The 27500-nt window shown below is 38.5% G+C and overlaps 1 protein-coding gene across 5 annotated transcripts in view; it reads left to right on the top strand.

Moving 5' to 3' along the window:
- The window catches only part of usp54b (ubiquitin specific peptidase 54b), a 198303-nt gene that overhangs the window by 61604 nt on the left and 109199 nt on the right, over positions 1 to 27500 (top strand). For all 5 annotated transcript variants that reach the window (XR_012049420.1, XR_012049421.1, XR_012049419.1 and 2 more), the window contains exons 4-5: positions 23942 to 24076; positions 25842 to 25955. Coding sequence is in view for 2 of the 5 variants with exons in the window: in XM_061931743.2 (XP_061787727.2) it covers positions 23942 to 24076; positions 25842 to 25955 (249 nt within the window). In the remaining 3 variants the exon portion in view is untranslated. The remainder of the gene's footprint in view (positions 1 to 23941; positions 24077 to 25841; positions 25956 to 27500) is intronic.

Genomic DNA, 27500 nt, shown 5'->3' with positions numbered 1-27500 from the left:
TTACAGTAGTAAGTAGTGAACATGGGTAGTAAGTAGTGAACATAGGTAGTAAGTAGCACACATAACTAGTAAGTTGTAAAGAATCTAGCAAGCAGTAAACCTAGGTAGTAAGTGGTAAATGTAGGTAGTACATAGTACACATGGGTAGTAAGTAGTAAATATATGTAGTAAGTAGCCAATATATAGTAGCAAAGGTAAGTAGTAAACATAGGTAGTAAGTAGTAGACATGGGTAGTAAGTATAGTAAATATAGAGTAAAATTGTGCAGTGCCCAAAGATTCACAGGCCCAGTAAACATGGGTAGTATGTAGTAAATATAGGTAGTAAGTAGTAAATATAAGTAGTAAGTAGTAAATATTGTCAGTAAGTAGTAAATATAGGAAATATGAAGTAAATATAGGTAGTAAAGTAGAACATATCATCAGTAAGTGGTAACTATACATAGTAATTAGTAAATATATATATCGTCAGTAAGTGGTAAATATAGGTAGTAAACAGTAAATATAGGTAGCAAGTCGTAAATATAAGCAGTAAATATTGTCAGTAAGTGGTAAATATAGGTAGTAAGTAGTAAATATAAGTAGTAATTAGTAAATATTGTGAGTAAGTGGTAAATACAGGTAGTAAGTAGTAAATATAAGTAGTAAACATTTTCAGTAAGTGGTAAATACAGGTAGAAAGTAGTAAATATAGGTAGTAAGTAGTAAATATAATTAGCAAGTAGTAAATATTGTGAGTAAGTGGTAAATACAGGTAGTAAGTTGTAAATATAAGTAGTAAACATTTTCAGTAAGTGGTAAATATAGGTAGAAAGTAGGAAATATAGGTAGTAAGTAGCAAATATTGTCAGTAAGTGGTAAATATAGGTAATAAGTAGTAAATATAAGTAGCAGGTAGTAAATATAGTCAGTAAGTGGTAAATATAGGTAGTAAGTAGTAAATATAAGTAGTAGGTAGTAAATATTGTTAGTGAGTGGTAAATATAGGTAGTAAGTAGTAAATATAAGTACTAGGTAGTAAATATTGTCAGTAAGTGGTAAATATAATAAGTATTAAATATAGGTAGTAAGTTGTGAATATAAGTAGTAAGTAGTAATAAGTAGTAAATATACATAGTAAGTAGTAAATATCGTCAGTAAGTGGTAAATAAAAGGTACTAAGTAATAAATATTGTCAGTAAGTGGTAAACATAGGTAGTAAGTAGTAAATATACGTAGTAAGTAGTAAATATTGTTAGTAAGTGGTAACTATACGTAGTAAGTAGTAAATATAAGTAGCAGGTAGTAAATATTGTCAGTCAGTGGTAAATATATGTAGTAAATATAGATAGTATGTAGTACATTTCATCAGTAAGTGGCAGAGGTGTGGACTCGAGTCACATGACTTGGACTCGAGTCAGACTCAAGTCATGAATTTGATGACTTTAGACTCGACTTGACAAAATGTAAAAAGACTTGCAACTCGACTTAGACTTTAACATCAATGACTTGTGACTTCACTTGGACTTGAGCCTTTTGAATTGACATGACTTGCTTGCTACTTTCCCCAAAACCCAAAGATGAAAAAGTTATTCGGGAGCGCTCCGTATTTTTCATTGTGTACTTGTCTATCAGCGTTGCGTGTGTCAGCTGGTGTGGTCTCAGTACAACAGCCAATCAAATTAGATCTACTTTGTTTTCATCACACAGCATTCATCCAATCAAATTGCAGGACAACCAACGAAGAAGACATGTCCAAACCACACGCCAGTGAACAAAAAATGATACCTAAAATAATTTTGTTTGGGTATAAAAATTACGAGGTGGTCAACACAAAACGGTTTGCAGTATGCAACACATGCGGTTCGAAAATTACTGATGGAGAGGCAACAACTTCCAACTTCGTCCGGCATTTGAAGTTGCACAAAGAACGGTAAGTTTTGAATGTAAGATAACGTTTATTGGCTAAGTAACGTGACTTTTATTTGCTGTGTAGTTAAATCAGTGAGGCTGTAAACTCACTGCTAACGTTATAACAAACACGGGAATCTGTTGCAGTTCACTACCTTATTCATACTTTTTGTTCAGTGATTTTTTTTAAGCAGGGTTACGTTAGTCAATATATCACACGTAACGTTAGACGGCGGTCAGCAGCACCGCGTATTTTAGCCACCTAAAAAAAGACAAAAATAGTAAAATAAAGGTCAGTTAAAATGTATACTATATTATGAATATGTGTACCGTTTTAGCTAGCTTTCTGACATACTGTTGGTTGTTTACCTCAGTGGTCCCCAACCACCGGGCCGCGGCCCGGTACTGATCCGTGGATCGATTGGTATCGGGCCGCACAAGAAATAATTTTTTTTTTCTTTCTTTTTTTAATTAAATCAACATAAAAAACACAAGATACACTTACAAGTAGTGCACCAACCCAAAACAACTCTCTCCCCCCTTTTGTTCTGGGCATTGAACATGAAGACTCTTCCTTCACTGTTCCGAGTGGCCATGAGAGTCTTGGCAGTGCCTGCCTCCAGTGCTCCAGTGGAGCGAGTTTTCAGCCATGGTGGCATCATACTACGCCCCCATCGTGCACAAATGACTGACAGACTCTTGGCTAATTTGGTCTTTTGCAAATGCAATGCAGCATAGGGCCCTGACATATAAAAAGTACAACTTTTTTGTTATGTTCACATATATGTCATGTTTTTTCAATGTTAACACTTTTGTACAAATAAGTACATTTGCACTTTATTTTTCAATGTGTTTGTTCTGTAAAGGAATGAGTTAATGTTTAAAATGACTGGTTAATAGTGCTATTATAAAGTGCAATGTCAGCACAATTTTCTTTCCTGCAATTTAAAATGGACTTGTTTTAATGAATAAATACAGCGTTTGAAAAGCCTACACAATCTGTGTTAATATATTAGTCTGTGGTTAAAAGGACTTGAAAGGACTCGAAACTCAAAATGCAGGACTTAGGACTTGACTTGAGACTTTCCAGTGTTGACTTTGGACTTGACTCGGGGCTTGCCTGTCTTGACTCGGGACTTGACTCGGACTTGAGGGCAAAGACTTGAGACTTACTTGTGACTTGCAAAACAATGACTTGGTCCCACCTCTGGTAAGTGGTGTATATATATCAGTTGTAAGTAGTAAATATCGTCAGTATGTGGTAATATAGGTAGTAAGTAGTAAATATAGGTAGTAAATATTGGCAATAAGTGCTAAATATAGGTAATAAGTAGTAAATATAGGTAGTAAGTAGTAAGTATTGTCAGGAAGTGGTAAATATAGGTAGTAAGTAGTAAATATAAGTAGTAAATATTGTCAGTAAGTGGTAAATATAGTTAGTAAGTAGTAAATATAAGTAGTAAGTAGTACATATCGTCAGTAAGTGGTAAATAAAGGTAGTAAGTAGTAAATATCGTCAGTAAGTGGTAAATAAAGGTAGTAAGTAATAAATATCGTCAGTAAGTGGTAAATACAGGTAGTAAGTAGTAAATATAGGTAGTAAGTAGTAAATATTGTTAGCAAGTGGTAACTATACGTAGTAAGTAGTAAATATAAGTAGCAGGTAGTAAATACCGTCAGTAAGTGGTAAATATAGGTAGTAAGTAGTAAATATATGTAGTAGGTAGTAAATATTGTCAGTAAGTGGTAAATATAGGTAGTAAGTAGTAAATATAGGTAGTAAGTAGTACATTTCATCAGTAAGTGGTATATATATCAGTCGTAAGTAGTAAATATCGTCAGTATGTGGTAATATAGGTAGTAAGTAGTAAATATAGGTAGTAAATATTGGCAATAAGTGCTAGATATAGGTAATAAGTAGTAAATATAGGTAGTAAGTAGTAAATATTGTCAGGAAGTGGTAAATATAGGTAGTAAGTAGTAAATATCATCAGTAAGTGGTAAATATAGGTAGTAAGTAGTAAATATAAGTAGTAAGTAGTACATATCGTCAGTAAGTAGTACATATCGTCAGTAAGTGGTAAATATAGGTAGTAAGTAGTAAATATAAGTAGTAGGTAGTAAATATTGTCAGTAAGTGGTAAATATAATAAGTATTAAATATAGGTAGTAAGTTGTGAATATAAGTAGTAAGTAGTAATAAGTAGTAAATATACATAGTAAGTAGTAAATATAAGTAGTAAGTAGTAAATATCGTCAGTAAGTGGTAAATAAAAGGTACTAAGTAATAAATATCGTCAGTAAGTGGTAAATATAGGTAGTAAGTAGTAAATATTGTTAGTAAGTGGTAACTTTACGTAGTAAGTAGTAAATATAAGTAGCAGGTAGTAAATACCGTCAGTAAGTGGTAAATATAGGTAGTTAGTAGTAAATATATGTAGTAGGTAGTAAATATTGTCAGTCAGTGGTAAATATAGGTAGTAAGTATTAAATATAGGTAGTAAGTAGTACATTTCATCAGTAAGTGGTATATATATCAGTCGTAAGTAGTAAATATCGTCAGTATGTGGTAATATAGGTAGTAAATAGTAAATATAGGTAGTAAATATCGTCAGTAAGTGGTAAATATAGGTAGTAAGTAGTACATATCGTCAGTAAGTGGTAAATATAGGTAGTAAGTAGTAAATATAAGTAGTAAGTAGTAAATATTGGCAGTAAGTGATAAATATAGGTAGTAAGTAGTAAATATAAGTAGTAAGTAGTAAATATTGGCAGTAAGTGATAAATATAGGTAGTAAGTAGTAAATATAAGTAGTAAGCAGTAAATGTTGGCAGTAAGTGGTAAAGGTAGTGTGTAGTAAATATACATGTGGTATAGTAAGTAGTAAACCTGGGTATTAGTAAGTAACAACTACCCACAGTGGATGTTGCTGCAACACTTGATCTCTCCAAGGTGCAGCAGTCAGGAGGAAAAGAGGAGAAGAAGAATGGCGAGAAATGAGAAGCGGGGGAAAGATGAATGAATGTGGGAGTTGCTGGAGATGGCTGCAAACTTCACAATTAGACCACGACACACACACACACACACACACACACACACACACACACACACACACACACTCCTCCCCATCCTCTCGACTGTCCTCCCCGTACCTCCCTGGCTCCCACAGTGGGGTATATTCCCCCTCCATTCTCCTTGGCGCATTGCTGCAGTCATAACACACACACACACACACACACACACACTCAGTCAGCACGACGACATTACCTTTCCCAGCCCTCAGCTCTTTTAATACGCCGTCTTCCCGCCCGCCGCCATCTTGGGCCGCTGCCTCCCAAATGTCCAAAAAGGGGTCTTCTAGATCAACTAGAAATTGAAACAAAAACAGAATAAATCCAACACTGCTTTGGTCAACCAGTACTTGCCTTGTTTAGTTAGGAGCTAATGTTCATGGTGAGTGGTCGCAGCTAAACTATTTAACTTTTAAAAATGTGTCATGCGTCAAATAAGACTTTTTATAATCTTATTACTTAACAAGTTAAAAAGTGCTTTATTTTAAGATGGCCACTACTCTGTTTCTGTTTGGTTTATAGATGCATGATAGGCTTGTCAGGCTCACCAGCGCCCCCTCAGGACAGGAGGTAAATAGCATCAACCACATCATATGCATGCTCAGCCTTTGTTTTGGAGTGGTCGCAGCACTTTTAGCTAAACTATTTCACTTTTGAAAATGTGTCATGCGTCAAACAAGACATTTTATAATCCTATTTCTTAACAAGTAAAAACAATTTTTTTTTTTTTTTTTTGTGCAAACCAAAGACATCTTATAAGGGTACGCAGTAGAGATGCGCGGATAGGCAATTATTTCATCCGCAACCGCATCAGAAAGTCGTCAACCATCCGCCATCCACCCGACCTAACATTTGATCAGAACCGCACCCGCCCGCCATCCGCCCGCACCCGCCCATTGTTATATATCTAATATAGACGATGCAAGGCATTAGTGAGGTTATAAAGCTTTTGCCTGTTAAAGAAAGGAGACTGATCCAATGCAGCACAGACATTCGCGTGCCACGCTGTCACGACCCAGACGCACACCAGTGCGCAATCATATGGGAGCCGCGCTGAGCGCACCTCCAAGCGCGTCTCGCTGCCGGCGACGGCCGGGTATGGGCCCGACGCTCCAGCGCCATCCATTTTCAGGGCTAGTTGATTCGGCAGGTGGGTTGTTACAAACTCCTTAGCGGGTTCCGACGTCCATGGCCACCGTCCTGCTGTCTATATCAACCAGGGTGAGCCCCACCCTTTTCGTGAGCGCACTGCGCGCGGAGTGACCCCTGTTACGCGCCCCCGGCAACAGGGGTGGCGGGCAGGTAAGCTGCGCGGGCGGAGCGCGCGGAGTGACCCCTGTTACGAGCCCCCGGCCACGGGGGTGGCAGGCAGGTAAGCTGCTTAACTGCTGCGCGTGACGTCGGCCGCGGCGAAGGCGGACGAGGCGGGGTGTCGGTGCGGTGGGCGCGGTGGTGACCCTGGACGTGCGTCGGGCCCTTCTCGCGGATCGCCTCAGCTACGGCTCCCGGTGGGGCCCTCTCGGGGGAAGGGGCCTCGGTCCCGGACCCCGGCGAGGCGTCGGGGGCCTTCTCCGCTCCGTAAAAGTGTCCATCTCTTTTTTTTTTTTCTTCTGTTGTGGCATATGCAGCAGGTGCCTGCTCGTTTTTCGTATGTGGGTAACAACATTTAACTATGTACATATATTTCCGAATTGGTTTAACTGCCACCCGCCTGAATCTATTTAAAATCTAATTTTTTTTTATTTCAACCGCCCGACCCGACCCGACCCGACCCGACCCGACCCGACCCGCGGATAAAATCTAATTTTTTAAAATTTCATCCGCCCGATCCGCGGACTCCGCGGTTGTGCCCGCAAACCGCACATCTCTAGTACGCAGCATCGAGCGCTACTGCCTACTGGCGCTGACGAGACGCGGGGCCGCCATCTTGGAGTGGTGATCCGCTTCACTCAGTGCAATTCATTTGGCAGGAGCAATGAACTGTCACTGATTTTCACGCGTTTTTTTGTAATACGTGTAGCTATGAATAATAAAGGACACATGTTTTATTATTCATAGTTTGCTTAACAGCAGAGGTGGGTAGTAACGCGCTACATTTACTCCGTTACATCTACTTGAGTAACTTTTGGGATAAATTGTACTTCTAAGAGTAGTTTTAATGCAACATACTTTTACTTTTACTTGAGTATATTTATAGAGAAGAAACGCTACTTTTACTCCGCTACTTTTATCTACATTCAGCTCGCTACTCGCTACTAATTTTAATCGATCTGTTAATGCACGCTTTGTTTGTTTTGGTCTGTCATAGTGCCTGCGTTTCAACAAATACAGTCACTGGTGACGTTCACTCCGTTCCACCAATCAGATGCAGTCACTGGTGACGTTAGACCAATCAAACAGAGCCAGGCGGTCACATGACCTGACTTAAACAAGTTGAAAAACTTATTGGGGTGTTACCATTTAGTGGTCAATTGTACGGAATATGTACTGTACTGTGCAATCTACTAATACAAGTTTCAATCAATCAATCAAAAGTGTGAAGGAAAAAAGACACTTTTTTATTTCAAACGTACATCCCGTCACAAGCCTAAAGACTGACTGCACAGTTCCTGTCTTCACAATAAAAGTGCCGCTCCATCGCGCCTGCGCTTTCAAAATAAGAGTCTCCGAAAGCCAGCGCAAACAAGCTAGCAAGCTACGGAATTTGCCGCCAATGTATTTCTTGTAAAGTGTGTGAAAACGAATATGGAAGCTGGACAAATAAGATACCAAAAACCAACCACTTTCATGTGGTATTAGACAGAACAGAGGAACTTTTTTTCTCCTGCATTTGAAAACGTGGACGTTAAGCACTGCTGTCTGATTCCAATCAATGCAAGTCATCAGAATCAGGTAATACACCAACTTATATTCTTGTCTTCATGAAAGAAAGGAGTGTTAAACATGCATGTATATTCATTAAAACACCTTTAACATGTAAACAAAAACGGCAAAATAAATAAATATAAATGATATACTGTATATATCAATGTATGTGTATATATGTGTATATATATATATATATATATATATATATATATATATATATATATATATATATATATGATATGTGTGTGTATGTTACTCATCAGTTACTCAGTACTTGAGTAGTTTTTTCACAACATACTTGTTACTTTTACTCAAGTAAATATTTGGGTGACTACTCCTTACTTTTACTTGAGTAATAAATCTCTAAAGTAACAGTACTCTTACTTGAGTACAATTTCTGGCTACTCTACCCACCTCTGCTTAACAGTAATAGAATATTCTTATATGCTATAAGTCAGTGGTTCTCAAATGGGGGTACGCGTACCCCTGGGGGTACTTGAAGGTAGGCCAAGGGGTACGTGAGATTTTTTCAAAATATTCTAAAAATAGCAACAATTCAAAAATCCTTTATAAATATAAATAAAAACCTATCTTTTTTCCCCAAATAGTTCAAGAAAGACCACTACAAATGAGCAATGCACTGTTATACAATGTAATAAATCAGAAACTGATGACATAGTGCATACTTCTTTATCTTTTTTTTCCAACCAAAAATGCTTTGCTCTGATTAGGTGGTACTTGAATTAAAAAAAAATTCACAGGGGGTACATCACTGAAAAAAGGTTGAGAACCACTGCTATAAGTGACCAGATGTCCGAGATCAAAACTAGGATTATAAACCCAGAGAAGGGGGAAAAAACGGTCAGCTATTTTTAAATTGAAGAAACAATATGATTAGGTTATATATACATGCATATATCCTACATAAACAATGTATGAATACATTAGATATCTATATATCTTATAGACTGTATCTCTGTTGCTGCAGCAGCAGAGAGTTTATTCTGTCTCGACACTTTATATTGATATTTTGTATTATCAATCAATCAATCAATGTTTATTTATATAGCCCTAAATCACAAGTGTCTCAAAGGGCTGCACAAGCCACAACGACATCCTCGGTATAGCCCACATAAGGGCAAGGAAAAACTCACCCCAGTGGGACGTCGATGTGAATGACTATGAGAAACCTTGGAGAGGACCGCATATGTGGGTAACCCCCCCCTCTAGGGAGACCGAATGCAATGGATGTCGAGTGGGTCTAACATAATATTGTGAGAGTCCAGTCCATAGTGGATCCAGCATAACAGTAAGAGTCCAGTCCACAGTGGGGCCAGCAGGAAACCATCCCGAGCGGAGACGGGTCAGCAGCGCAGAGACGCTCCCAACCGATATACAGGCGAGCGGTCCACCCCGGGTCCCGACCCCGGACAGCCAGCACCCCATCCATGGCCACCGGATCTGTGTGTCTCCCCTTCCACAAGGGATAGGGGGGAGCAGAGGAGAAAAGAAAAGAAACGGCAGATCAACTGGTCTAAAAAAAAGGGGGGCTATTCAAAAAAAAAAAGGGGGGCTATTCAAAGGCTAGAGTATACAAATGAGTTTTGAGATGGGACTTAAATGTTTCTACTGAGGTAGCATCTCTAACTGTTACCGGGAGGGCATTCCATAGTGCTGGAGCCCCAATAGAAAACGCTCTACAGCCCGCAGACTTTTTTTGGGCTCTGGGAATCACTAATAAGCCGGAGTTCTTTGAACGCAGATTTCTTGCCGGGACATATGGTACAATGCAATCGACAAGATAGGCTGGAGCTAGACCGTGTAGTATTTTATACGTAAGTAGTAAAACCTTAAAGTCGCATCTTAAGTGCACAGGAAGCCAGTGCAGGTGAGCCAGTATAGGCGTAATATGATCAAACTTTCTTGTTCTTGTCAAAAGTCTAGCAGCCGCATTTTGTACCAATTGTAATCTTTTAATGCTAGACATAGGGAGACCCGAAAATAATACGTTACAGTAATCGAGACGAGACGTAACGAACGCATGAATAATGATCTCAGCGTCGCTAGTGGACAAAATGGAACGAATTTTAGCGATATTACGGAGATGAAAGAAGGACGTTTTCGTAACACTCTTAATGTGTGACTCAAAGGAGAGAGTTGGGAGGAAGATAATACCCAGATTCTTTACTGAGTCGCTTTGTGTAATTGTTTGGTTGTCAAATGTTAAGGTGGTATTATCAAATAAATGTCGGTGTTTAGCAGGACCGATAATCAGCATTTCCGTTTTCTTAGTGTTGAGTTGCAAGAAGTTAGCGGACATCCATTGTTTGATTTCATTAAGACACGCCTCCAGCTGACTACAATCCGGCGTGTTGGTCAGCTTTAGGGGCATGTAGAGTTGGGTGTCATCAGCATAGCAATGAAAGCTAACACCGTATTTGCGTATGATGTCGCCTAGCGGCAACATGTAAATACTAAAGAGTGCAGGGCCAAGAACCGAACCTTGGGGGACTCCGCACGTTACCTTAACATAGTCCGAGGTCTCATTGTTATGGGAGACGCACTGCATCCTGTCAGTAAGATAAGAGTTAAACCACGACAAGGCTAAGTCTGACATACCAACAGAGGTGTGGACTCGAGTCACATGACTTGGACTCGAGTCAGACTCGAGTCATGAATTTGATGACTTTAGACTCGACTTGACAAAATGTAAAAAGACTTGCAACTCGACTTAGACTTTAACATCAATGACTTGTGACTTCACTTGGACTTGAGCCTTTTGAATTGACATGACTTGACATGACTTGCTACTTTCCCCAAAACCCAAAGATGAAAAAGTTATTCGGGAGCGCTCTGTATTTTTCATCGTGTACTTGTCTATCAGCGTTGCGTGTGTCAGCTGGTGTGGTCTCAGTACAACAGCCAATCAAATTAGATCTACTTTGTTTTCATCACACAGCATTCATCCAATCAAATTGCAGGACAACCAACGAAGAAGACATGTCCAAACCACACGCCAGTGAACAAAAAATGATACCTAAAATAATTTTGTTTGGGTATAAAAATTACGAGGTGGTCAACACAAAACGGTTTGCAGTATGCAACACATGCGGTTCGAAAATTACTGATGGAGAGGCAACAACTTCCAACTTCGTCCGGCATTTGAAGTTGCACAAAGAATGGTAAGTTTTGAATGTAAGATAACGTTTATTGGCTAAGTAACGTGACTTTTATTTGCTGTGTAGTTAAATCAGTGAGGCTGTAAACTCACTGCTAACGTTATAACGTTATTGCAAACACGGGAATCTGTTGCAGTTCACTACCTTATTCATACTTTTTGTTCAGTGATTTTTTTTAAGCAGGGTTACGTTAGTCAATATATCACACGTAACGTTAGACGGCGGTCAGCAGCACCGCGTATTTTAGCCACCTAAAAAAAGACAAAAATAATAAAATAAAGGTCAGTTAAAATGTATACTATATTATGAATATGTGTACCGTTTTAGCTAGCTTTCTGACATACTGTTGGTTGTTTACCTCAGTGGTCCCCAACCACCGGGCCGCGGCCCGGTACTGGTCCGTGGATCGATTGGTATCGGGCCGCACAAGAAATAATTTTTTTTTTTTCTTTTTTTAATTAAATCAACATAAAAAACACAAGATACACTTACAAGTAGTGCACCAACCCAAAACAACTCTCCCCCCCTTTTGTTCTGGGCATTGAACATGAAGACTCTTCCTTCACTGTTCCGAGTGGCCATGAGAGTCTTGGCAGTGCCTGCCTCCAGTGCTCCAGTGGAGTGAGTTTTCAGCCATGGTGGCATCATACTACGCCCCCATCGTGCACAAATGACTGACAGACTCTTGGCTAATTTGGTCTTTTGCAAATGCAATGCAGCATAGGGCCCTGACATATAAAAAGTACAACTTTTTTGTTATGTTCACGTATATGTCATGTTTTTTCAATGTTAACACTTTTGTACAAATAAGTACATTTGCACTTTATTTTTCAATGTGTTTGTTCTGTAAAGGAATGAGTTAATGTTTAAAATGACTGGTTAATAGTGCTATTATAAAGTGCAATGTCAGCACAATTTTCTTTCCTGCAATTTAAAATGCACTTGTTTTAATAAATAAATACAGCGTTTGAAAAGCCTACACAATCTGTGTTAATATATTAGCCTGTGGTTAAAAGGACTTGAAAGGACTCGAAACTCAAAATGCAGGACTTAGGACTTGACTTGAGACTTTCCAGTCTTGACTTTGGACTTGACACGGGGCTTGCCTGTCTTGACTCGGGACTTGACTCGGACTTGAGGGCAAAGACTTGAGACTTACTTGTGACTTGCAAAACAATGACTTGGTCCCACCTCTGCATACCAATACGTGTTTTGATACGCTCTAATAAAATGTTATGATCGACGGTATCGAAAGCAGCGCTAAGATCAAGAAGCAGCAACATAGATGACGCATCAGAATCCATCGTTAGCAGTAGATCATTAGTCATTTTTGCGAGGGCTGTCTCCGTAGAGTGATTTGCCTTGAAACCGGATTGAAAAGGTTCACAGAGATTGTTAGACATTAAGTGTTCATTTAGCTGCTGTGCGACAATTTTTTCGAGGATTTTCGAGATAACGGAAGGTGGGACACCGGCCGGTAGTTTACCATGAGGTCAGGATCGAGGTTAGGTCTTTTGAGCAAAGGATGAATAACCGCTTTTTTGAATGCTAGTGGAACAGTGCCAGAGGAAAGTGATAAGTTTATAATATTTAGCACTGATGGACCTAATAATACAAAAAGCTCCTTAATAAGTTTCCCAGGAAATGGGTCAAGTAAACATGTTGTTTGTTTTGTCCCATTGACACATCTTAACAATTCCTCTAGTGTTATTTCATCAAAGAGAGAGAAACTATTTTGGAGGGCGGTATCCTTCGTAGATACAGTCGTATCTGTGTTAATAGAACCCAGTTGTAGCTGCGATGCATTGTCTTTAATCTCCTTTCTAATGAGTTCAATTTTCTTATTAAAGAAATTCATAAAATCATCTGCTGAGTGGGTGGAGCTACTGGGAGGAGTCCCTTGTTGGGTTAGCGATGCTACTGTACTAAACAAAAATTTCGGATCATTTTTGTTGAGGTGGATGAGATTTGAGTAATATTTAGCTTTAGCTAGGGTAAGCATGTGTTTATAAGTTATTAAACTATCACTCCATGCTTGATGGAAAACCTCAAGTTTAGTAGCGCGCCATTTGCGTTCCAGCTTTCTACATGATAATTTATGGGCTCTAGTTTCTTCTGTAAACCATGGGGTGCGCCTTTTAGGGGCTCTTTTAAGCTTTAGCGGTGCTATACTATCAATGGTGTCGCGCAGGGCGTCGTTAAAGTTGTTAGTGAGGTTATCAATAGAGCCGACATAATTTGGGAATGGTGCCATTACCGAAGGCAGTAGGCCAGCAAGAGTCATCGTTGTGGCAGCATTAATGTTGCGGCTGCTATAGTAGTTATTATTATTAGTTTGTTGACAATGAGTCAGAACTTCAAATTTTATAAGGTAATGATCGGACATTACTTTAGTATACGGGAGTATCGTAACTTTGGAGGTGGTGACACCCCTGACCAGCACTAGATCTATCGTATTTCCGTTGCGATGCGTAGGTTCATTTATTATTTGTGTAAGACCATAGCTATCAATTATAGTCTGGAGCGCCATGCACTGAGGGTCCGATGGGGTATTCATATGGATATTAAAGTCCCCCATTATGATTATATTGTCGGCGTGCGTCACTAAATCAGCAACGAACTCTGAAAATTCACTGATGAAGTCCGAATTGGGTCCTGGGGGGCGGTAGATAACAGCCAGGTGGAGAGGCAGCGGTGTGACAAACCTCATAGTAAGCATCTCAAACGAGTTATATTTATTATTTAGGTTCGGGGTAAGATTAAAGTTTTTATTGTGTATGAGTGCAACTCCCCCACCCCTTTTAATGGGACGGGAAATATGCGCTCCCGCATAGCCAGGAGGAGACGCCTCACCCAGCGCAAAGAAATCGTCTGGTTTGAGCCAGGTCTCGGCGAGACCAATAACGTCAAGATTATTGTCTCTAATGACCTCATTAACTAATAGCGTTTTGGAAGATAATGATCTTATGTTTAAGAAGCCCATATTATAGGTAGTGGGCTGTTTTGAGGAGTTTTTGTTGAAATTATCCGTAGTAGCAATATTAATAATGTTGTGTTTATTATGTGTAGTGCACTTTAAATAATTTCGACCATATCTAGGAATTGATATGACGGGAATTTTCCGATTGTTTGCTTGATGTTGTGATAAACCGAACGCATCATAACTTGCCACCTCAGTAGAGTGCATGTCTACTTCTGACACAGAAAAAACATTTTTTGAGTTGTGTATTGTTCTAAAATAGTTGCTATGTGTGCAGGTATTATCCAGCCTGGCGCTGGCTAGTTCTATTTTAACAAACTTCTCACCCGGACTAGCGCTTCTTTGAGGATTAGCCTTTCGCTTTGTTGTTAGCCCCGCTCGGCATCCCCGCTTCTGCTTCCGCTCACACCGCTTACGTGTCTTCCGTTGGCGGTCCTCGCTGGCACTTAACTCCGCTGCTTTCGAGGCCGCTGGATGTAGCCGGCGAAGAATCCCCATGCTAGCGAGGAGGTCGAAAGTACCCGCATCTTTCAGCCTATAACGGCCCGATCTATCCACATCCAGAATCGTCTGTCGGTCGTATCTGATCACGAAGTGTCCACGCTGTGAGCCAGCCATGAAATAGACAGAATTGACGGGTATTTTTGCCAAATCGCTCTACACTTCCAAGAGCGTCTGCAAGCTGCTGCCATCAGGGCGCCGCCATCCATTACATTCTTCCCTTAAATGATAATGTTTACAGTGATTGTTTTATATGTATTTTTTTATGTATGTCGCTTTGGATAAAGGCATCTGCCAAATGCTTAAACATTAACATATATAAACACCTGAAAGTCTTTATATCAGCTAAAACCACCAATCTGTTTCACCGGATTCAGAATAAAACCAAATTCTGTCTTACCCAACAATGTTAGTATTTGAATATTGTTACTTATCTTCATCATTTATTTCAGTGTGACATTTTTAAATGTAATTAATTTCATTGACAAGCAATTCTATTATGGTCATACTCTTGTTTACTAGCAGCAACGATGTCAGTACTATTGAAGATATTTGCTCCTTCTCAACTCTGTGGTAATATTCTTTTCACAAAATACAACCAATAGTACGTTAATGTTAAATCTTACTTGTGAAAAGTAATCCCCCGATTCCTATTTTCAACAGTCCGCTCATTTGAGCAGGAAAACGCCGAAAACCATCTTTGTTTTCTACCTGTCAACTGTCAGTTTAGGCTGCTCGCCGGCTCCTCATCACCACTTCAAGATGGCGGCCGAATTTCTCGCGTCACAGCAGCCAATGCTGCGTCCACTTATAAGATGTCTATGGGGCAAACTCCATTTTATCAAAGACGGCCGCCACTCTGTTTATGTTTGATTTATAGATTCATGATAGGCTTGTCAGGCTCACCAGCGCCCCCTCAGGACAGGAGGTAAATAGCATCAACCACATCATATGCAAGCTCATCCTGTTTTGAGGCTAAATGCTAATGTTATAGGTAGCTATTGCTTAAAAACAACCTTTCAGCTGGCTAGCAATCCACCCGCACGCTCAGTCCTCCTAGGCCTGTTCCAAAATAGCTGTGCTTGTTCCAAAATCCAGACAACAACAGGAAAGAAAATGGGTCAAATCCCCCCTTTTGTTTGTCTCCGACTGAGTGTGTGTCTCCAAGATTGTTGTGCGCTTCATCCGCATGATATCACATAAAACAACGTTAGCTACGTTAGCCACATGCTAACATTACGCTCACATTTTCACAGCGGCACAATGCGAGGCTAGCCTATTCGCTGGAGGACAAAGAAAATGATCAAACAGCTCCCACGTCTGTAGCTGATTGACGAGTGAGTGTTGCAGGGATGTGTTTTAAGATGCGTAGCAAAGCCTGCTTTGGTGCAAAGCCCCACATTTAGGGGTGTCTAAAGTGTGGCCTCGGGGGCTAATTTCGGCCCGAGGCTCGTTTTTTTTGTTGGCTCTCTACAGATTCTACAAATTAAAAGGTGTTAGAATAATTGTGTGTAAGTTATCACACAACTCTTATGCTTAACCTCTTAAGGCCCAAGCCTTTTGTTTACATGCTTTTTTCTATTTATCTTTGCTATTTGGGCTTATTGGACCCTAATTAGAATAAAAACTAAGAATCATCTTTTGATATGATGTACTTAGTCCATAAGTACACAAACGTGTACTTCATGTTTAGTGACATGCTAAGTCTTATTTTTACACTTTTTTTCCCCAAATTCCATTGTATTTTAAAAAGCAAATACGCTACTTTTAATTTTGTTAAATGTTAAAAGTTTTAAATGTTTACATTGTTACAGAATATTTTGTCATGTGGCCATACTTTTTTTTTTTGTAAATAAAAGCCATGCCTTTTGAAAAAACTGGCCTACATTTATTTTTTCATCTTCTTTTTGAATAAAAAAAATAATCGGTAAAAGGAAAAATAATCTATAGATTAAACGATTAATCGAAAAAAATAATCTATAGATTAATCGATAGAAAAATAATCGTTAGCTGCAGCCTTAATTAGATCAGCAATTGTCAATTATTTTAACCTCTCAAGGCCCAAGCTGTTTGTTTACATGCTTTTTTGTATTTCTCTTTGCTATTTGGTCTTATTGGACCCTAAGTAGAATAAAAACTAAGAATCATCTTTTGATATGATGTACTTAGTCCATAAGTACACAAACGTGTACTTCATGTTTAGTGACATATTAAGTCTTATTTTTACACTTTTTTCCCCCAAATTCCATTGTATGTTATACTCTTCTGACACCACCAGATGGCAGTATAAGTGTCCACATAAATGGCCATAAGACCCCAATTCAGTAATGTACACAATTGTGGAAATAAGAGCTAAAAGGTGCTGTCCACGCATGTGGCCACTAAGCCTAAGGCCGTTGCTATAGTTATTATCAATTGTGCTGAAGTTGTACTTTTCTATTTGTGCAAAGGGACATGGTCTCGTATCAGTGTTTGTGTCCCGAACCGGCCTGCTGACTGCCATGGGCGAACATCGAGTACCGTGATGCACACAAAGCAGAGACAGGGCGATATCATGAGTGTCAGCACATTTGCATTTCTGAATAGTCATATATTGTGTCTAACTGTTACCTTAGAGCGTAGGTTGGATCTGTACAGTCCAAAACGTCTCTCCTCATTGAGCAAAAATTAACTCTGTCTCTGCATGATTCCTTGCTTCCTGTCTTTTTAATAGATGTCGTCAGTGTTTGAACCTGACAAAAGGAATCAGTTATTAATGAGAAATGTTATAAGTAATGATGTCTAACAATTGATTGTTTGAAATCCGATTAATCACACTTTTGAATTTGGATTAATCACAATTAATCACACTTTTGAATCTGGATTAATCACGATTAGTCACACTTTTGAATTTGGATTAATCACACTTTTGAATTTGGATTAATCACACTTTTTAATTTGGATTAATCACTATTAATCACACTTTTGAATTTGTATTAATCACGATTATTCACGCTTTTGAATTTGGATTAATCACTATTAATCACACTTTTGAATTTGGATTAATCACGATTATTCACACTTTTGAATTTGGATTAATCACGATAAATCACACTTTTGAATTTGGATTAATCACGATTAATCACACTTTTAAATCTGGATTAATCATGATTAATCACACTTTTGAATTTGGATTAATCACACTTTTTAATTTGGATTAATCACGGTTAATCACACTTTTGGTTTTGGATTAATCACGATTAATAACACTTTTAAATTTGGATTAATCACGATTATTCACACTTTTGAATTTGGGTTAATCACGATAAATCACACTTTTGGATTTGGATTAATCACGATTAATCACACGTATTACTAGTTGTATTAGTTGCGTGTATAGTTTCAATTAACTTAAAAAATGCATATATTTGGATTCAAATGCAAGTTTATTGTTAGAATAGGTAGTGGAACTGACACAAGAATGTAACATAGGGAGTGGCTTTATTTTAAGACGGGTAGTGAAGCCTTTTTTTTTTTTTTACAATGTGGTGGGTGTATACACAAGCCAAGCCTTTAGCTAGGGCTGGGTCTGAGGTAGTATCATGTCCTTTAGGAGGTATTTGGTGTGTTGAGGGAATAGTTACCCTCCTTTGGGCAAAATGGAACGCCTGAGAAGTTCTGCTCGGAGAAGATAAACACAATGAATGCACAATGTGTTTTGTATCTATGCCTTCTCACACACTTTTTTAAAATGATTAATGGTGTCATGAAGTATCAGCCTGGAGAGAAGAAGAAGGTGTCTAGGTTCTAGGTACATGCGGCAAGTTAACTTTCAGTTTCGATCCACAAAAGAAACCAAAACAAAAGCATGAGAGACGGGCGACCTTGAACCTTTAGATAGCTTCTCTCTCTCTCTCTCTCTCTCTCTCTCTCTCTCTCTCTCTCTCTCTCTCTCTCTCTATCTCTCGCTCCAATTATTTGCAGTTATGCCTGTTTTGTAGAATAAATTATTGAATTTAAATTCTAGTCACCTCTAGACAACCTTAGATCAAAATAATCTGGGTGGACTCACCCCTCCTAAAAAGGGGGTTGACCCTAATAAGTGCTCATAAACAGGCTGTGGAGATACCTGTTACTATTAGAACATCGTTAAAACGTATTTTTTGCATGATGGGGGAACTTTTGAAGAATATTTGTTTTTTTTTTAAAAGTGCTATTTTTAGTTGAAAAACAACAGTGTTGTTGACATATTTGACATTGTGAGATGATCCCACCACCAAGTGTCAACAGAGTGTAAAGCAGGGGTGTCCTAAGTGTGGCCCGGGGGCCATTTACGGCTCCTAGCAGTCTTATATTAGCATATTAGTTGTTTATCTTATTGTGCAGGTATACACCTCAGTGCCAAATATTTTGTTACTTGACAAATGATACCTGTTTTTTCCTTTTTTTTAGCTAATTTTGTAGGTATACGTGTTGTCAGGTTCAAACACTGATGCCATCTATCAAACAAGACAAGAAGCAAGGAATTAAACAGAGACAGAATTAAATTTGGCTCAATTGAGGAGAGACGCCTGGACTGTACTCTTTGCACAGTCTCACCACGCTCTGGCGAAAGATTGTACGCCTCCTCTTTTATTTGGACTTTCCCTGATTACATGGCAACAGCTGTTTCTAAGGGACAGGGGTTGTAAACAGCCATCGCCTTTGATTAAAACAGTTCAAAGAAAAGGTTGTAAAACAGTTCAAAGAAGAGGTCGCCTGGAGGAGAGTCTGGTCCTGCTTCCTCTCCGCTTTGTAGTTCTCGGTTCAAAACAAAATCTTTCTGTGGACATCAAAGAAACAGAACACCTTCATGTTGCTTCCCATCCTGCACAGTGGAGTTTTACAAGCCTTCTTCTTGGTAAGTTTAAAGACAGCTTTTGTCTTCTCGCTTTGAACTCATGGCAACACAAAGTTTTGTGATAACTTAGATACAATTATTCTGACACGTGTCAGTCATATTAATGTAATATTGGCAGTAAGTGGTAAATATAGGTAGTGTGTAATAAATATACGTAGTAAGTAGTAATTATAAGTAGTAAGTAGTAAATATTGGCAGTAAGTAGTAATTATAGCTAGTAAGGGTTAGGTTAGAATTCCCGGGCGCGGCCACCGCTGCTGCTCGATGCTCCCCTCACCTCCAGGGGGTGATCAAGGGTGATGGGTCAAATGCAGAGAATAATTTTGCCACACCTCGTGTGTGTGTGACAATCATTGGTACTTTAACTTTAAGTAGTAAATATTAGTAAGTAGTAAATATCATCAGTAAGTGGTAAATAGAGGTAGTAAGTAGTAAGTGTAATTTTTCCAGGTACACACCTTAAGGTAATATCCTGTATTTTGGTACTTGACGCATGTTACAGTTAGCATTTTAGCATTAGCATGCTAGCTTTTTTTTTTTTTTTTAGCTAATTTAGCAGTTAAGTACCTCAGTATCATATATTTTAGTATTGCACTCATGCCAACTGTTCGCATGTTAGCTTCCTGGCATTTTTTTTAGATCATTTAGTTAATATTTGTTGTTATTGGACGCTATCTGGCCAGCATGCTAACTGTTAGCATTTCACTTCGACTTTTTTCCATTTTGGTAATTGATGCATGCTAACATTAGCATGGTAGCATTTTAACCACTTTTTTCCAGGTACACACCTTTAGGTAATATACTGTATTTTGGTACTTGACGCATGTTACAGTTAGCATTTTAGCATTAGCATGCTAGCTTTTTTATTTTTTATTTTTTTTAGCTAATTTAGCAGTTAAGTACCTTAGTATTATATATTTTGGTATTGCACTCATGCCAACTGTTTGCATGTTAGCATAGTACTGTTAGCATCCTGGCTTTTTTTTTTTAAGATAATTTAGTTACTATTTTTTTGTTATTTGATGCTATCTGGCCAGCGTGCTAACTGTTAGCATTTCACTTTGACTTTTTTCCATTTTGGTAATTGATGCATGCTAACATTGGAATGGCAGCATTTTAACCACATTTTTCCAGGTGCACACCTTTAGGTAATATACTGTATTTTGGTACTTGACGCATGTTACAGTTAGCATTTTAGCATTAGCATGCTAGCTTTTTTTTTGTAGCTAATTTAGCAGTTAAGTACCTCAGTATCATATATTTTGGTATTGCACTCATGCCAACTGTTCGCATGTTAGCTTCCTGGCATTTTTTTTAGATCATTTAGTTAATATTTGTTGTTATTGGACGCTATCTGGCCAGCATGCTAACTGTTAGCATTTCACTTCGACTTTTTTCCGTTTTGGTAATTGATGGATGCTAACATTAGCATGGTAGCATTTTAACCACATTTTTCTAGGTACACACCTTTAGGTAATATACTGTATTTTGGTACTTGACGCATGTTACAGTTAGCATTTTAGCATTAGCATGCTAGCTTTAAAACATTTTTTTTTTAGCTAATTTAGCAGCTATACACCTCAGTATCATATATTTTGGTATTGCACTCATGCCAACTGTTTGCATGTTAGCATAGTACTGTTAGCATCTTGGCTTTTAAAAAAAAAGATAATTTAGTTAATATTTGTTGTTATTGAACGCTATCTGGCCAGCGTGCTAACTGTTAGTATTTCACTTTGACTTTTTTCAATTTTGGTAATTGATACATGGTAGCATTTTGACCACATTTTTCCAGGTACACACCTTTAGGTGATATACTGTATTTTGGTACTTGACGCATGTTACAGTTAGCATTTTAGCATTAGCATGCTAACTTCTTTTTTTTTTTAAACTAATTTAGCAGCTATACACCTCTTATCACATATTTTTGTATTGCACTCATACCAACTGTTCACATGTTAGCATCCTTTTTTTTTTTTAGATCATTTAGTTAATATTTTTTTGTTATTGGATGCTATCTGGCCAGCATGCTAACTGATAGCATTTCACTTCGACTTTTTTCCATTTTGGTAATTGATGCATGCTAACATTAGCATGGTAGCATTTTAACCACATTTTTCCAGGTACACACCTTTAGGTAATATACTGTATTTTGGTACTTGACGCATGTTACAGTTAGCATTTTAGCATTAGCATGCTAGCTTTTAGAAAAACATTTTTTTTAGCTAATTTAGTAGCTATACACCTCAGTATCATATATTTTGGTATTGCACTCATGCCAACTGTTCGTATGTTAGCATAGTACTGTTACCATCCTGGCTTTTTAAAAAAAGATCATTTAGTTAATATTTGTTGTTATTGAACGCTATCTGGCCAGCATGCTAACTGTTAGCATTTCACTTTGACTTTTTTCAATTTTGGTAATTGATACATGGTAGCATTTTAACCACATTTTTCCAGGTACACACCTTTAGGTAATATACTGTATTTTGGTACTTGACGCATGTTACAGTTAGCATTTTAGCATTAGCATGCTACCTTCTTTTTTTTTAAACTAATTTAGCAGCTATACACCTCTTATCATATATTTTTGTATTGCACTCATACCAACTGTTCGCATGTTAGCATTGTACTGTTAGCATCCTGGCTTTTTTTTTTAGATCATTTAGTTAATATTTTTTTGTTATTGGATGCTATCTGGCCAGCATGCTAACTGTTAGCATTTCACTTGGACTTTTTTCCATTTTGGTAATTGATGCATGCTAACATTAGCATGGTAGCATTTTAACCACATTTTTCCAGGTACACACCTTTAGGTAATATACTGTATTTTGGTACTTGACGCATGTTACAGTTAGCATTTTAGCATTAGCATGCTAGCTTTAAAACATTTTTTTTTTAGCTAATTTAGCAGCTATACACCTCAGTATCATATATTTTGGTATTGCACTCATGCCAACTGTTTGCATGTTAGCATAGTACTGTTTTAAAAAAAGATCATTTAGTTAATATTTGTTGTTATTGAACGCTATCTGGCCAGCGTGCTAACTGTTAGTATTTCACTTCGACTTTTTTCAATTTTGGTAATTGATACATGGTAGCATTTTGACCACATTTTTCCAGGTACACACCTTTAGGTGATATACTGTATTTTGGTACTTGACGCATGTTACAGTTAGCATTTTAGCATTAGCATGCTAACTTTTTTTTTTTAAACTAATTTAGCAGCTATACACCTCTTATCACATATTTTTGTATTGCACTCATACCAACTGTTCACATGTTAGCATCCTTTTTTTTTTTTAGATCATTTAGTTAATATTTTTTTGTTATTGGATGCTATCTGGCCAGCATGCTAACTGATAGCATTTCACTTTGACTTTTTTCCATTTTGGTAATTGATGCATGCTAACATTAGCATGGTAGCATTTTAACCACATTTTTCCAGGTACACACCTTTAGGTAATATACTGTATTTTGGTACTTGACGCATGTTACAGTTAGCATTTTAGCATTAGCATGCTAGCTTAAAAAAAATAATTTTTTAGCTAATTTAGCAGTTAAGTACCTCAGTATCATATATTTTGGTATTGCACTCATGCCAACTGTTCGCATGTTAGCTTCCTGGCATTTTTTTTAGATCACTTAGTTAATATTTGTTGTTATTGGACGCTATCTGGCCAGCATGCTAACTGTTAGCATTTCACTTCGACTTTTTTCCATTTTGGTACCGTAATTGATGCATGCTAACATTAGCATGGTAGCATTTTAACCACATTTTTCTAGGTACACACCTTTAGGTAATATACTGTATTTTGGTACTTGACGCATGTTACAGTTAGCATTTTAGCATTAGCATGCTAGCTTTTTTTTTTTTTTTTTTTTTTTTTTAAGCTAATTTAGCAGTTAAGTACCTCAGTATCATATATTTTGGTATTGCACTCATGCCAACTGTTCGCATGTTAGCATAGTACTGTTAGCATCCTGGCTTTTTTTAGCTCATTTAGTTAATATTATTTGTTATTTGATGCTATCTGGCCAGCGTGCTAACTCTTAGCATTTCAGTTTGGTTTTGTCTTTCCAGAAATCACACCAAATTTCTACCGAAATTGCATTTTCTAGTCGTCCTGGTTTTGAAAGTGAACACTACAAAAATAGCCCCCCGCATCTTTTGTTTTGAAAGGCCCTCAGTAGAAAAAGTTTGGGCCCCCCTGGTGTAAAGGCTGTTGCACGACTCCGTGTGTGTGTTTGTGTGTTGCCCTCAAAACACACTTTATCCCTCTGCAACAGTTTGCGTTGGTTTTCATTTTGCCGCCACAAAGCACTTTGAAGATTGTTGTTGTCGGAGAGAAAAAAAAGCGCACAAGGCACATCGCCTTGTATTATTGATGGCGTCTGCCATGGAGGCCGACTGCGAGCTTCCCTCGCATTTGTTGCTCAGCACTTTGACAGGTTGTTCCTCGCCTTCTGCTTCACGCTTCGCTGGGCCAAAAACAGCCGAGCTAAGCACGCCGCTTTCCACGGAGCTCTGTACACACGTAATATAACGAGAAGCATTCTGTGTGCTTTGCAGAGCATCTTCGCCCAGTTCCAGTTCAGCAGCGAGCGCGTGCTGCCGTCGGACGCGCTGCGCAGCGCCCTGGCCAAGACCTTCCAGGACGAGCAGCGTTTCCAGCTCGGCATCATGGACGACGCCGCCGAGTGCTTTGTGAGTCACAATCAAAGGCCCCGGTAGCTCAAATTGAGTTGGATTTAATGCAAAAATTATTTTGTGATCAGCAGAACATTAAAAAATAAGTATTATGTGTCAGGTTCAAACACTAAAGACAAGAAGCAAGGAATTAAACAGAGACAGAATTAAATTTGGCTCAATTGAGGAGAAACGTCTGGACTGTACTCTTGTACAGTCTCACCACGCTCTGACGAAAGATTGTACGCCTCCTCTTTTATTTGGACTTTCCCTGATTACATGGCAACAGCTGTTTCTAAGGGACAGGGGTCGTAAACAGCCATCGCCTTTGTTACAAAACAGTTCAAAGAAAAGGTGCCTGGAGCTTGGGCAGGTCCTGCTTTCTCTCCGCTTTGTAGATCTCAGGTCAAGGCAAAATCTTTCTGTGGATTACAATACATCAAAGAAACAGACCACCTTCATGTCGCTTCCCATCCTACACAGTGGAGTTTTACAAGCCTTCTTCTTGGTAGGATCAAAGACAGCTTTTGTCCTTATTTTCCTATATTCAAAAACCCAGTGTTACTGTTCAAACCGTGTGTAATGTCACAGTGGCCAAAATATTAAATGTACTTGTAAATAAAACCTCTGCCTTGCTTTTAATGAATACTTAGGCCTACTATGCGACTGAATTTTATTGTTGGTCATTATGGTGAAACTTGGAGAGCCAAGGTGGTACTTGGTGGAAAAAAAGTTTGAGAACCACTGGAGTAGAGATTTTAGCATTAAATGAAAAACAATTCTTAAAATTAATTAAAAATTGTCCAAACTTAAGGGGAAGCCCTAAAGGTTAAAAACAATCACTTGATTGATTAATTGATTGATTGAGACTTTTATTAGTAGATTTCACAGTACAGTACATATTCCGTACAATTGACCACTAAATGGTAACACCCCAATAAGTTTTTCAACTTGTTTACGTCGGGGTCCACGTTAATCAATTCATGGTAAAAAGATTGATTAAAGTACAGTGTTTTATTTTCCTATATTCAAAAACCCAGTGTTACTATTCAAACTGTGTGTTATGTCACAGTGGCCAAAATATTAAATCTACTTGTTAAATAAAACCTCAGCCTTGTTTTTAATGAATACTTAGGCCTACTATGCTACTGAATTTTAATGTTGGTCATTATGGTGGAACGTTTTGAGAAGCACTGGAGTAGAGATTTTCGCATTAAATAAAACATATTTCTTAAAATGAATAAAAAAAATTGTCCAAACTTAAGGGGAGTTCTAAAGGTTTAAAAAATATATATATATGGAAAAATATAAAAATGGGCCCCGTATGCTTTGATTTTTTTACTGTGTGGCCCTCAGCGGGAAAAAGTTTGGACGCCCCTGCTGTAGAGTGTAAATGTAACAATAATAGCTAACAATACTCAGTGGCCTTAAAGCTACAGACACACAAAACATTGTGTTCCCAGTCGTGCTTACTAAAAGCACTTTTAAATGTCAACATTAAGATGAAATTTGCAAGCAAACACACTTTTATGCGACACTTTTGTGACATCGATTTAAAATTGGGTGAAAATAATATGTGACCTTTAACCCCCTCCTCCTCCCCTGTGTGTGTGTGGCATGTGATGTAATGAATGTGCTCGGTCAGGTGGTTCGTCATATAGATGCAGCGCTTACATTAACAGAGGAACTGTCACACACACACACACACACACACACACATACACACACACACACGCACGCGTTGTTCACACAAATGAACTAATTTCCACGTTTGTCATTTCAGGAAAACCTTCTGATGCGCATCCACTTCCACATCAGCGCCGAGAGCCGAGAGGACATCTGCACGGCCAAACATTGCATCCCACACCAGAAGTTTGCCATGACTCTGTTTGAACAGGTGACACACACACACACACACACACACACACACACACACACACACACACACACACACACACACACACACACACACACACACACACACACACACACACACACACACATTATTGTATTTCTTACCTTCTTGAGACCTGCGGCGATGACCAAGAAGAACGCGGAGTTGGAATATAATTACAACATTTTATGTACATATTTATATACAGATTTGAACAATTAGTGATTCACTGAAATATATTTATTAATTGTGGTTTTTACAAAAAATATATCTTATAAAATATAAAAGCTAAAATGTCTCTTAAAGCTCTGCCCCTTTAATTAGTGAATACTAAATAATTTAACTTTAGCCTACTACTACAACCATATTATTTACCAGCAACATGAAGTGAAACAGAGGCAGAGGTGTCCTGCCACAGTCAGTCAACCTCCTCCTCCTCCTCCTCCTGCTGCTGCTGCTGAACAGGTCGCACCTGTGGTCCGGACTGTAGGCCTACCTCCTCTCCAAGTCGAGCCCCTTTCGGCCGTTGAAAATATTTTTCTATACTCATCTGTGTGAAGGAGTGAACATCCAACATTAGAATTTATTACTAACGAGCAGAACCGCTCTATGTACAGTGCCGTCTAACCTTAAGCGGCAGCAGCTCAACACATGCAGGGTTCAACGTTAAGGTTTTTTTCTACTTGCCTGACTTCTCAAATCTACTTGCCCCAATATTTGTACTTGTCCTGCCTAGGTTTTTTTCTGGCTGTGTAGTGCTCATGGCTTATATCTTAATAGAATCCTTCCCGTTGACTATTTACAACACTACACAGTATTTATTATTATTATTATTATTATTATCTATAATTGCATTTAAATGGCATTGCATACATGTACAATTAAATGCTATTTCACATTATTTGACCAGTAGCAGTTACACTCATCTGAACAGGTCAGCCACCTGTTTAAAGCCCAATCACAGTTGAAATCTTGAAATGAAGGGCCTTTAATGGCCAAAACATTAACCTGGACAACATTTTAACAGCTGGTTGGCTCAGATTTTATTATTTTCATTGCATTCACATGCTGCAGTGGACAGTGGACAATTTAGCTTCAGTCCATGTGTGTTTATTGACAACAGGGTTATAACCTGGACACGTTAGCTCGTCGGTATTGTAACACGTGACTGTTACTACGAGCGTCTGCCCCGGGCCACGAGTCAAACAGCGGCTGTGTTAATGAAGCAGCGTCAGGCTGCTCACCGTCAGTGAAACGCTCGGTGAAATCACGGATTAACGTTAAATATATGACGAGCCGCGAGCGATGCAGCTATAACCTATCTACTAGTGATGGGTTGATGAGGCGTCATGAAGCGTTTTGACACATTGCAAAACTGTATTGATACTGTGTCGATACTGTGTCACTAAATAATGACATCTGCTGGATATTAAAAATCCCTACAGGCAACCTATGGATCGACTCAACTGACACTGATTTTATGACCTAGTACAGTGGTTCTCAAATGGGGGTACGCGAACCCCTGGGGGTACTTGAAGGTATGCCAAG

The sequence above is a fragment of the Nerophis lumbriciformis genome, linkage group LG39 (genome assembly GCF_033978685.3).
Source record: "Nerophis lumbriciformis linkage group LG39, RoL_Nlum_v2.1, whole genome shotgun sequence".
NCBI lineage: Eukaryota > Metazoa > Chordata > Actinopteri > Syngnathiformes > Syngnathidae > Nerophis > Nerophis lumbriciformis.
This window is presented reverse-complemented; position numbering and strand designations above follow the sequence as displayed.